The sequence below is a fragment of the Oncorhynchus gorbuscha genome, linkage group LG14, assembly GCF_021184085.1.
Source record: "Oncorhynchus gorbuscha isolate QuinsamMale2020 ecotype Even-year linkage group LG14, OgorEven_v1.0, whole genome shotgun sequence".
NCBI lineage: Eukaryota > Metazoa > Chordata > Actinopteri > Salmoniformes > Salmonidae > Oncorhynchus > Oncorhynchus gorbuscha.
The window spans coordinates 49843589-49855760 of record NC_060186.1 but is presented as its reverse complement, the minus strand read 5'-3'; the positions used below and the strand labels follow the sequence as shown (position 1 = coordinate 49855760).

Here is a 12172-nt window from a genome sequence, read left to right as displayed (position 1 = left end):
GACCAGCTTGCTGCGTTAAAGCATCGACAACTTAAGAGCATATGGTTCTGAACTAAATGCATGGTAACTTGCATGGTAAAAGCCAAGTCACAAGAGAGGCTTTAGAAAGTCAATGGGTATGCTGGTGCATGCCGAAAGGTGATACAGTAAACTTTAACAGTACGCGTTTTACCTTGACTTGATACTGTAAGAACAAAACATAAAAAGCACATGAGCGTTAGCACAGCGTACGAACCACAAATGAAACACTGTCAAAACAGGTAGACAGGAGTCACAATCACAAGTGAAGAAAGTACATTCAGTTCTCCCTGTGCGTGTTGAAAGGGCCTATAAAGGCCTTTAGAATATACCTTGGATGCTGCCGGAGACTGTGAAGGTCTAACATTCAACGTTCACAATGACAGATCTATATAGCCCATTGCTAGCGTTCATGTTATCTATTGTTAGAGCTCAAACGGGAGCTGACACCAGAGAGGGCAGTGACAACGTGACACACTGACTCGAGGTCCGGCAGAAGACAGTGGTGTTCTAATGGAGACTGTCTGTCTGTCTGCCTGGCTGCCTACATCCCTTGTCAATCCTCAACTTTCACCGCCAAATGTGACAATATGAGAAGAATAGGAACAGTGGGTAACAGACTGTACAGTACTGAGTGTCTGAGCAAAGAACAGAGCAAAGGTGTAAAGACAAGCTATCCGAGGTGTACTTTAGTGTGTGTGTGTGTGTGTGTGTGTGTGTGTGTGTGTGTGTGTGTGTGTGTGTGTGTGTGTGTGTGTGTGTGTGTGTGTGTGTGTGTGTGTGTGTGTGTGTGTGTGTGTGTGTGTGGGTCCGCATCATAAACAGACATGTAGCATAAAGGCCTTACTGTGGAGGTGATCGACATCCTACAGAGTACATACCTGTAGTTTCCAATAGTTGGCAAACCCCCGAAGTAAATCCTCTCCCCCTCCTTGAGGTTGAGCCCGGTGGCAGAGCCTTGGGATGACACCACCAGCTTCTCCTCTTCATTGGTGTCTATGTCCACGATGGTCACCGTGGCTGGGGTGGAAGGAGGGTAAACGGCTGTTCCGCAAAAATCTCTGATCAAGCTACCAAGGCTGTAAGGCTCTACAAACTACGCAGTCTCTACAAACTACGCAGTCTCTACAAACGTCAGCTGGAGTGGAATGTTGTGCGTGTTATGATGAGTGTGAGGGTCACCTTGCTTCTTCACGCGGGCCATAGTGAAGGACTTCCACCTGCCGTCGTTGTGTCTCTTGATACTGAGCACTGAGCCGGTGCCTGAGCCCAGGTCAAAACTCACCTTCACTAGACCATCACTCAACTCAGCACTCATGAAGTCCTTCTGTCTCAGAGAGAGAGAGAGAGAGAGAGAGAGAGAGAGAGAGAGAGGGAGGGCATATTGAGTAACATTGGTAACCGATCAAAATCTAACACACATTTCACCGTTTTCATCACTATTGAACTTGAAGCGTTTGCTAGTCCTCGTTACGAGACAGGTGTGTGTATATGAGTGAGGTTACCGTATCCTTGGTGGCGAAGTACATGAGCAGGGAGTCGGTGGAGAAGGAGCGGAACTTGAACATGACGGTGGAGACGTTGGGGTTCCATCTGGTGGGCCGGCTCACAGCAGCATAGCCCTCCCCATCAAACTGTACCGTCCCCTCTGTGTCTGATGGCTGGGGGCTGGAGAACACCCCCCCCCAAACACTCAGCGGCAATCACACAGCCAAGTGAACTTTTAGTGCATACAATAGTGTATGGTGAGCTTATAGAGTAAAACATTTGTGAACGTTCACGAGATCGACAACAGAAGTGAACCGAGTCCGTACACTTACATTCATATCAGGTTCTCAATGTGATGTGAACATGCAGGCCTACCTAACCACACATCCTTTGCAGTCTCCTTCTCTCTCTCTGTAGTTCCACAGGCCAATAGGTTTGTTGTCCAGGTATGTCTCTCCCATACACCCGGAGAAAGTAGTAGTTTTGACCGCGTCCGCTTTCTGCAGGACAAACATTGATACATAAACAACGGTACGAATAAATCTGGCAAAAAAAAAGAAAGAAAGAAGCATCAAAGGCAAAAAGGTGATACTACCTTCACACTGCCCAACATGCCGCCGACAAACAGGTAGGCATTCTGGTCCACATCCAGGATAGTATAGCCCTCAGGAGAAGTGCCACTCTTAGAGGTGGGCATGATGCCAGCTTTGGGACCCTCCAGTGCATGGACAGAGATAGTGCCATTGATACCATTCCTTGGGACCAATACAGAAATGATCAGATGAGGAATTAAAACTTTGTGAACTTTTCAATGAGGAGAGCCCTTCCTGGCACAATCAATGTTAAACGAGGAACTAATGAATAAACTCATAGACGAATCCCTTTGAATAATCTTTGCTCTGGAAAAAAAAAAGAAGGAAGATCTGGTGTAGAATATGTATAACAATGGCATTCTACCGTGAGGCCTCGATGCGATGCCAGTTGCCGTCGTTGACAGTCATGTCAGGGTACTCAACCTTGCCCACTCCAGAGCCCACGTCCCACAGGAAGTTGACCTTGCCCTTGCGCATCTCAATGGCCAGGAAGTCAATCTAGAGGCAGACAGATGACGAGCCAATAAGATGCAGTGCCGCAATCTCCTATCTGATACCATTACAGGTCCATTACCATTCTCTCTCTCTCTCTATGGGTCTAGGCTGCTGTAGTGTAGCACAGTGCAGGACACATTAGAATAGGATCGCGAGGAATTAAGAGTCACAGGAAAATCAGGAGAGGAGCAACAGGACTGTGATTTCCCCAGGGAAATCAGTGATGAAACCAGATGAAATAGTCTGATTTGAGCGGCCCGGTTAATTGCTGCGCTCGCTGTTGCAGTACATAGACGCAATATCACCCACTCTCTCCTGAGGATCTCACAGGGAAACAAATAACCTTTTATTATTTTCTCTCTGACTTTAACATGATTGGTATTTATCTTACATGTTGAGAAATATCCACTGGTGGAACGATTTCCAGTGAATTGGTCAACAACACATTACACATCCCAAGCTAAAGACAAGCCCAACCGAAACAGTGAGAAATGGCCCTAATAATGTCAAGTTCCATACACAAATGTATTAGTTGCCCAGAGGTTTACCATATTAGGGTTAAGTGATTTACTTAGTGATTGTATCCACAAACACACACATCCATCCCAGTGTGGTGCTATCTCCTCTGACTCACGTATTTGGCACTGCCCAGGTAGAAGAGTAGGTTGTCAGGGGAGGTGGTTTTCACATTCACAGTGATGGTGTTGTAACGACCTTTCTTGATTTCTGGTCGATAAGCACGGATACAGTCTCCCCCGGAGGACACGGACACTTTAATCTTTATACGGAGACACCACATGGATCTTTCACCAGACAGACTGAAAAGGCCCAACCCACTGGGCACACACTGGTAGAATCAACGTCCTTTCAATGAAATGACAGTTGAACCAAAGTCGAATAGACGTTGAATTGACTTCTGTGCCCAGTGGGAAGAAACGTTCAGGAAAACACAACTGTGTAGTAACAGAAGTACACGTGCAAGAGCAACAATTTGTTATTTTACTCTTTTTGTACCGAAAAGAAAATAAAAAAAACTTTATCAAAAAGCCTTGAGTGTAAGAGACTGTGTGTGGAGGAAGGAGCAGAAAACATTTTCTTTGATAGAATGTTCTTTGTTTTACAGAGGCTTCCCTCAACCTGTGGCGATGCATGTGCACCGCAGGCTAAAGAGAACGAGTCGTAGATCATGGTTCCCGTGATGATGGCACAATTAGCCGAATGGCCGGCTTAGAAGCCACTGATCAAAGCAGTGGAAACAGAGGAGGTGGGAACGAGAGAGGAGGAGTGTGACTCACAGAGTTGGCCTGCTTGCGCGCCTGGTTGATCAACTCTTTAATCTGAGAGATGTTCCTCTTCAAGTTGTCCTGCAACTCCTTGATGGGCTTCAGCTTATCCAGCAGTCGGTCTGCCTCGTCCTCCAGGTCTTTCACCTTGGCCCCCGCTGCATGGACTGACACACACACACACACACACACACACACACACACACACACACACACACACACACACACACACACACACACACACACACACACACACACACACACACACACACACACACACACACACACACACACACACACACACACACACACGCACACACGCACAAGAACAAACACACACACACACGCACACACGCACAAGAACAAACGCACACAAGGGACGGACAGACACGCACACCAGGGTAGAGGGAACGTCAGTCTAAAAACGCCAAAGATCGCACTTCCTTGCTAAGTGCTCTAGAAATTCCAGAGCCACTGCTTTCTGTGAGCCAGGCCTATTAGTTAGAGAGATCAGCGGAGAGATGGCAGCATCATAATCACTTATTGAAAGGTAAAGAGCTGAAAGCGGTTATGCAAAAGAATAGGATGACATCGTAAACGGCTTGCCACGCGCTCATAATTAGCCACCGGTAATCATTCCAAGGCATACATTAGGATAACAGGCGTAGTGAAGCTCTAAAATACACGTTTTAATCCCGTTGAAGTGAAACAAAGAGATGGAACGCTGAGGAAGACAGAACGAAAGGAAGAAAGAGCCATTTAAAAAAAAAACTATTTTTCCCGGCAGCTATGGTACAGCCCATGCAGCACTACTGGGTACTCTCTCTTGTCGTCATGCAGGAGCTTTAATCAGGTAATATGAAAGGTATACATACTTATTGCTGTTGGGGTTCAAAAGAAAAATGGGACAGAAAGAAAAACATATGTGAGGTACATAATTATACAATGCCATTGTGTGAGACAGAAATGAGCCAGAGTAATAGCTTTCTACACTAAATTGAACCCAAACCCCCCCCCCCGAACAAATGCATTTTAAGTCATGACTTGGCGCAGACAATACATTTAGTATAGAGTAGATACTACAGCTATGGCTTGCCTACCCTTAAGAACTACAACACCCAGAGGATCTCTTACTGTTTTTTTCAGGGTCCTGGATCATGTTGTTGGCCTTGTTGACGTCATCCTCCAGCTTGCTGTAGTTCTTCTTCAGGCCCATCAGGCTCAGGTTCATGTCTCTCAGTCTGGCCAGAACATCGTTGGCTGTGTCGTTGGCATCTCCTGCCTTAGCCTTGGTGGCCTGGAGCTTGGCTGCGGTATCTGGACAACACAGTTGGTATCCAGTATGTAGTAATCTAAAGTTTCAGAGAGACTAGTAATCCAACATGGAACGGACTATCGGAGGTCGTCTGTCCTACATGATGTCTTAGCAGCCTTACAGAAAGCGTCACGTCAACTCTGCTGTCAACCTGTCAGATGATTTAAACACCCCCCCCCCCCGCTGCCTCGTCTGCCTGATACCTTCCCATATTTAACCTGGACTGTGCCGCATTGACTTCTGTCACGGTGGATCTACAAGAGCGGGTGGCCTCTCACCTCCTAGCTACACCACTATCGATCCATTCTGTTCCAAACATCCTGGGCTCCGCCTGACAAAATTGCTCCAGCAGCAACACACATCAACCAGACGTATTTCATTTGCAGCTTTCTTTTTAAACAAAGGTCATTCCCTACTGTTGTTCCGGTGGTTTACCATTGGGGATCGCGTTCAGCTTCCGTAGCGTATCGTCCAGATCCTTGAGCAAGCCCTTGTTCTTCAAGCCGCCAGCTTCCACCCTGGCCTGGAGACGGCCCACACTCTCAGCGTTCTCTGAAACACAAAGATGATCCATTTGGGTTCCAAAACACATATCCACGCCAATTCTCCTCAGGAAAAACACAGCTCTTTGAAATATGTCTGCCGCTTATTATCACAGTTGGTGGGTGTTGTGTGGGGAGAGGATCAACGTGATTTTTGTCTCAGTGGAACTGGGTTTACCTTTCACATCGTTCTCTAACTGCTTGGCTTCGTTCCACAGTTGAGCGCTCTTCCGAACAGAGTTCTTGGCGTTATCCTTCAAAGAGCCTTTGGGTCCTGATGCCTGTGTGTGTGTGTGTGTGTGTTTGCACCAAGTACGTAAGCTTGAATAGCAGAACAGTGCATTCTACAATGACCGAATAATGTAGTAGAAGAATTACATAGTGTACATACAAAAATAAAATAGTACAAGATACTCATATGTATCTTGTACTACACAAACACTGTTTAATATAGAACTTATAATATATTTTATCCATAGAGAACCTTAGGTGCACATGACTTAAGATCGTAACTTAACACATTAAAGTGCATAAATTAATATTTTGTATATATTTTTTATATATTGTTACAGTACAGTAATAGTGTATGGAGAGGAAAAGCAGTGTTATTGAACAGAGGACACACGGGCTGAGGAGCCTCTCAGCCAGCTGAGCCTCTCCCTCTCTCTTTCAGAGAGAAGAAGGGAAGAAGAAAGAGAGGGCGAACAGGTTTGTCGCCACCTCTGCTGGCTGCTGCTGCAAGAGGCAGAGTCATGATCATAAGGACGACAGTGCTGGAACTTTGATCTCTCCAGCGTTACAAATGGAAATGAATAAGGAAATGCAAAACGTTTAAATGCCAAATCTCTGCTGCTCAGCACATTAGAGAGAGAGGTCCTCTTCGAGTCCTTGTACGCACACACACACACACACACACACACACACACACACACACACACACACACACACACACACACACACACACACACACACACACACACACACACACACACACACACACACACACACACACACACACACACACACACACACACACACACACACACACACACACACACACACACACACACACACACACACACACACACACACACACACACAGATCTCACCAGCTGAAGGGCCTCTGTCCCACGTGCCCTGGCCTGCATTGCCTCCTTGTCAGCCTCCTCGATGAAGTCCTTGATGTTGCTGTACGCGTTGAAAGCTGCCGTGGCATTAAAGGACAGGTTCTTGGCTTCCGCCAGGATGCTAGGAGGAGACAGCAAGAGACTTGGTTAGGACACCAGCCAATACACTGTCTGTGAGCCAGCCTCTGTGTCTGCCTGTGTATGTCTGTCTGTCTGTACCGGTCAAGTATGTTTGAGGACTCGTTGAGCTCAGCAGCGTGGTTCTCAGCGTCCTGCAGCAGGTCAGTCAGGGTGTTGCCACTCAGGCCCTGGGTCAGACGGCTCACCCTGTAGTCCAGCTGCTCATGGAGAGGACCCAGCTCATGCTCCATCTCCTCCAGATCCTACACACACAGAGAGAGACAGAGAGAGAGAGAGAGAGAGAGAGAGAGCGGTAAAAGGGGAAGACAGAAAGACAGACGGACAGAGCAGGAGGGCAGCACAGGCAGACAGAAGAAAACAGAAAGAGCGAGAAAGAGGGAGAGAGATCAAGCTGAACCCCCTCGTTGATGCAGGTGGGACGTACCGATGTACAAATAAAGTCCTGGACAGAAGAAAGGTCTACAGTAAAGTCCAATAGTGCTGCAGGCTACATCTGTCTGACATCACAACAGCAACCCAACAGAGTAAAGGTGTGTCTTCCTTCCACAATGACGGACTTGACAGGCCTAATTGGAGTTGGGATATGTGTGTGAGCAAAAGAGTGTGTATACCTCAATCTCCTTATTGATGCTGTCTGAGAGACCATTAGCTTCAGCCAGAATGCGCTCTCCGTCTGCCAGCACGTCTTCAGTTCCTTTCTTCACTGAGCTCACAGCATCCCTCTTCCTCTGCAAACAGACAGACAAGAACAGTCAGCTCCAGTAACTTTACAGAAACAACCACCCACGTTGTGAGCGATGGTGCATACATCGCTATGGGATAGTTAGTATGTGTATGTATGTGTGACCAGGCTGCTGACTTCCAGGGTGGTGAGGTTCCGCTGGTTCTGTCCGGACAGGGCCCCAGCCTCCCTGCTCTTCCCCTGGGCGTCCTTCATCAGGGCCTGGGCGTCGTCCAGCTTGGCCCGGTGGTCACCCATCTTCTCTGTCACCTCTGCCTTCAGGTCCTCCGTGGCCTGGTGTGGGTCCCCGAAGAGACGCTTCACCTTCTGGTACAGGGCCTCCGCCAGTCTGGAGAGAAAAATAGACAGAGGATGAGAGAGAGAGAAGCGTTTAGAGAAAAATAGACCGAGATTAAGAGAGAGAGAGAAGCGTTTAGAGAAAAATAGACAGATATATATATATAGAGAGAGAGAGAGAGAGAGAGAGAGAGAGAGAGGGCGATTGGGAAAGGGACAGGAAGAGGGGAAGAACACATCAGAGCACTGTATGGTGTGAGAAGGAGGTAAGATATTCTTTGTCTCTCCTTTCGGTCTTCTTCTCCTGACACAGGATCAGACCAGCCACAAGATGTCACTCTTTCTTCTTGCGTGACTCTTCCAGGCCTCAGCCAGAAGGAAGCCGGTTGGATTAGAATAATATCCCTATCACCCACCTCAGGCCACTTTTAATTAGTTCATTAAGATTTTGCATAAGAAAAGTAAACTTTATTTATTCAGCTGAGATTTGCTGAAGATTATTTCTGGAATATAAAAAAATGGAGAAACAAAACACACATGTGAAAGTTGGTACAGAATACCAGTATGTTTTTAAAGGGATCGCCTCTCCGTTTACTAGGATATGAAAGCATTCATTTAGCTGAGATTATGATGACCCAGGAAATGCAGGGGATGCCTTGCTAGAAATATGACACAGGAGTCATTCAGTGGTGTATAACATGTGTACGTATGACTGGATGGTTCCATCCCTGTGTGGACCATAATAGCTAGACATCTCTCATGCTATCTGTGATCTGAGGTCGACTAGTCAGGCCTTACCCCAGCTCCTCCTCTGAGATGTGCTTCTTGCCTCCCAGCTGGCGTTTGCGGAGCTCGGCTAACATGGTCTCGATCTCCTGGTGCATCTCGTTTAGGCTCTTCTCTGGAGCTCCGTTCCTCCTGCCCAGAGTCTCATTCAGCTCTTTAGCCTTGACCTTCAGAACTGGAGGATAGAGGACACGGGGAAGCCATTCTCATTTTAACACACACACATACACACTGCCATAAGGCCCAATCCTCCATCTCCTGATAGTGTCCTATACTGTCACCTCTAGCTGAAAGCCTGAGAACATAATGTGTTGTAGAAATCAAACAGAGTTTGAGACATGTCTCCTCTCATCAAAACACACTGCTGCTGCTTTGACATGCCATGAAGATTACCATTATGTTGGAGGCAGACATCCAGACTGACTACCACATGTTAAAGTACAGAGAGAGAGACAGAGAGAGAGAGAGAGAGAGAGACAGAGAGAGAGAGAGAGAGAGAGAGACAGAGAGAGAGAGAGAGACAGAGAGAGAGAGAGACAGAGAGAGAGAGAGAGAGAGAGAGAGAGAGAGAGAGAGAGAGAGAGAGAGAGAGAGAGAGAGAGAGAGAGAGAGAGAGAGAGAGAGAGAGAGAGAGAGAGAGAGAGAGAGAGAGAGAGAGACAGACAGACAGAGAGAGAGAGAGAGAGAGAGAGAGAGAGATAGGCAGAGATACAGAGAGAGAAAGAGAGAGAGAGAGACAGACAGACAGGCAGAGAGAGAGAGAGAGAGAGAGAGAGAGAGAGAGAGAGAGACAGACAGACAGACAGACAGACAGACAGACAGACAGACAGACAGACAGACAGACAGACAGACAGACAGACAGACAGACAGACAGACAGACAGACAGACAGACAGACAGACAGACAGACAGACAGACAGACAGACAGACAGACAGACAGACAGACAGACAGACAGATAGATAGATAGGCAGACAGGTAGAGAGGCAGACAGGTAGAGAGGCAAACAGAAAGACAGAGACAGAGCAGGAGGGCAGCACAGGCAGACAGAAAAAAACAGAAAGAGAGAGAAAGAGGGAGAGAGATCAAGCTGAACCCCCTCGTTGATGAGAGAGAGAGGGGGGGGGGGGATCTGAAAAGGCTGTGTGTCTGTTCGCTAGGCTGCTAACATCAAGGAGCCATGCTGAATCCACCCTGGCCTCTCAACCTTCCCAAGGGCCAGTTAGTTAGTACAGGAAGTGTGTACTGCTTTTGACCGACACTAGATGCCACGATTAGCAATGAGCTCATGCTCATATGCGTGTCATGTGTGCACAGCCAAAGCTTTGTGTGCGTGTTCTCAGAGCACAGACGGATGCGCTACAGAAGCAGCTAGCTGGCGCCCAGATTAGATGAGCGGCTCAAAGGCAGAACAAAGTGACTGACAACAAAAGCAGAAAAGTTTCACTTTTTTTTACATCCCATTCAATGGCAATTGGAGACTTCTTTTTAGGTTCAAAGACATTCAAATTCTGCTTGACAAAACAATGTACTTTAATCAAATGAATGTGGTCTTTGAAATCAAAAACCCAATCAGTTCAAAAGAGACGGGGAGAGAAGTTGCTCCGGCTGGGTTCTAATTAGAAAACAGATCATCAAATAAAAGATGAAGATGAGACGTAATTGGACGCGTTGTTTACATTCCTGAAGAGTTCCAACATAAACATTTCACAGCATTACAAAGACAGAATATACACCTATTAAAGGAGCCCGGTGAGGAATAATGACATACCATGTTTCAAAGGCAATTAAACACAAACGTTCCCGTGGATCGCATCATCAGATTGATTCGTTTACGAATGCATCGGCATGGGAAAAAAACTATCCAATCTCTTCCTGACCGCTTTCACGAGCTGCTCGATGTGCTTATGAAAATCTGTGGGGAAGTTAAGTGAGACATGCTCTGTGAATTTGACTTTCAGTGTGTTCATTGCATTTTGGAAATCTTTCAGAAAAGACTATTTTAATGTAAATGAGGATGGCATCGGTTAAGCGCTCAATCAGTAGACATGTCAATAGCCCATTTGAACCAGTCCAATCCTGTGAAGGGTCAGAGACTGTGTTTGAGCTTCAGTGAAGGTTTGGGTGCATGTTTGTGTGTGTGTGTGTGTGTCTCTATGTGTGTGTGTGTGTTTCTCTCTGTGTGTGTGTGTGTGTGTGTGTGTGTGTGTGTGTGTGTGTGTGTGTGTGTGTGTGTGTGTGTGTGTGTGTGTGTGTGTGTGTGTGTGTGTGTGTGTGTGTGTGTGTGTGTGTGTGTGTGTGTGTGTGTGTCTCAATGTGTGTGTGTGTCTCAATGTGTGTGTGTGTCTCTATGTGTGTGTGTGTGTGTGTCTCTATGTGTGCGTGTGCGTATCTGTATGTGTGTGTGTGCGTGCGTGTGTAAATCAAATCAAATTGTATTGGTCACATACACATATTTAGCAGAAGTTATTGCGGGTGTAGCGAAATGCTTGATGTCTATGTCTATGTCTATGTGTATGTGTGTGTGTGTGTGTGTGTGTGTGTGTGTGTGTGTGTGTGTGTGTGTGTGTGTGTGTGTGTGTGTGTGTGTGTGTGTGTGTGTGTGTGTGTGTGTGTGTGTGTGTGTGTCTATGTGTGCCGTATAGATCTGGCAGTACCAGTCCCACCTGCTGTAGAGTGTGGAGCGGGGCTAGTCCATGCTGGCGAGGCAAGCGAGGCTGGGTGGAGAAATGTTCCCTGCTGACACTAATCACGTTGCCCACAGTGAGGAGCCACCACGTGCCAGTCCACTCTGATTATACCGCCTTCTCCAGACCCCATCCTTCATCCCTATTAATTAGGATATTACATGGCTCCACGGCTACAGCGACTAGGCCCTTTATCAACTGATTCATCTTCCAATTTCAACCCAGAGAGAATGTCACAGCACAGAGGCGCCTAATCACAGAGCAGAGGACACAGCACAGAGCCGAGGCACTAATTCCCTCAACATCCTGACCCTCCGGCCTTTACAACACTGAATTAGTACTCTGCTCTCAGACACTAAGCTAGCATTATGGCAGGAAAGTCATTTAGATTTAACCATTTTTTTTATTTATTATGGGAGAATCTTATAGGAATGTAGATGCAGTACCTTCTGCAGCCAGTAGGGTGTTCTTGACGAAAAGTTCCAGGTCTTCAGCTCGTTTGTGGATTCTATTAGCATCGTCACCTGTTTGCTCGCCGTCTGCCGACACTTTGGTCGCCTGAGCAAGAACACACACACACACTCAATCAGTTGGATGGACATGAACTGATGGCGAGAGATAAACGAATCCAGAATGGGCCAGTGTTCTGTGTTCATTCAAGATGCACCCTTGATTGCCCGTTT

General features: G+C 46.9%; 1 protein-coding gene across 7 annotated transcripts in view; it reads right to left on the bottom strand.

The window, feature by feature from the left end:
• The window catches only part of lama2 (laminin, alpha 2), a 152671-nt gene that overhangs the window by 11771 nt on the left and 128728 nt on the right, over positions 1 to 12172 (bottom strand). For 5 of the 7 annotated variants that reach the window (XM_046298275.1, XM_046298277.1, XM_046298280.1 and 2 more), the window contains 18 exons: positions 11936 to 12047; positions 8819 to 8981; positions 7862 to 8072; positions 7614 to 7730; positions 7081 to 7244; positions 6844 to 6982; positions 5913 to 6015; positions 5628 to 5744; positions 5012 to 5194; positions 4753 to 4758; positions 3890 to 4044; positions 3229 to 3372; positions 2464 to 2597; positions 2102 to 2261; positions 1882 to 2006; positions 1524 to 1686; positions 1201 to 1345; positions 900 to 1038 (listed from right to left, as the gene is read on the bottom strand). In XM_046298275.1, the coding sequence (XP_046154231.1) occupies positions 900 to 1038; positions 1201 to 1345; positions 1524 to 1686; positions 1882 to 2006; positions 2102 to 2261; positions 2464 to 2597; positions 3229 to 3372; positions 3890 to 4044; positions 4753 to 4758; positions 5012 to 5194; positions 5628 to 5744; positions 5913 to 6015; positions 6844 to 6982; positions 7081 to 7244; positions 7614 to 7730; positions 7862 to 8072; positions 8819 to 8981; positions 11936 to 12047 (2480 nt within the window). The remainder of the gene's footprint in view (positions 1 to 899; positions 1039 to 1200; positions 1346 to 1523; positions 1687 to 1881; positions 2007 to 2101; positions 2262 to 2463; positions 2598 to 3228; positions 3373 to 3889; positions 4045 to 4752; positions 4759 to 5011; positions 5195 to 5627; positions 5745 to 5912; positions 6016 to 6843; positions 6983 to 7080; positions 7245 to 7613; positions 7731 to 7861; positions 8073 to 8818; positions 8982 to 11935; positions 12048 to 12172) is intronic. The other 2 variants (XM_046298276.1, XM_046298281.1) reach the window with 1 other exon arrangement.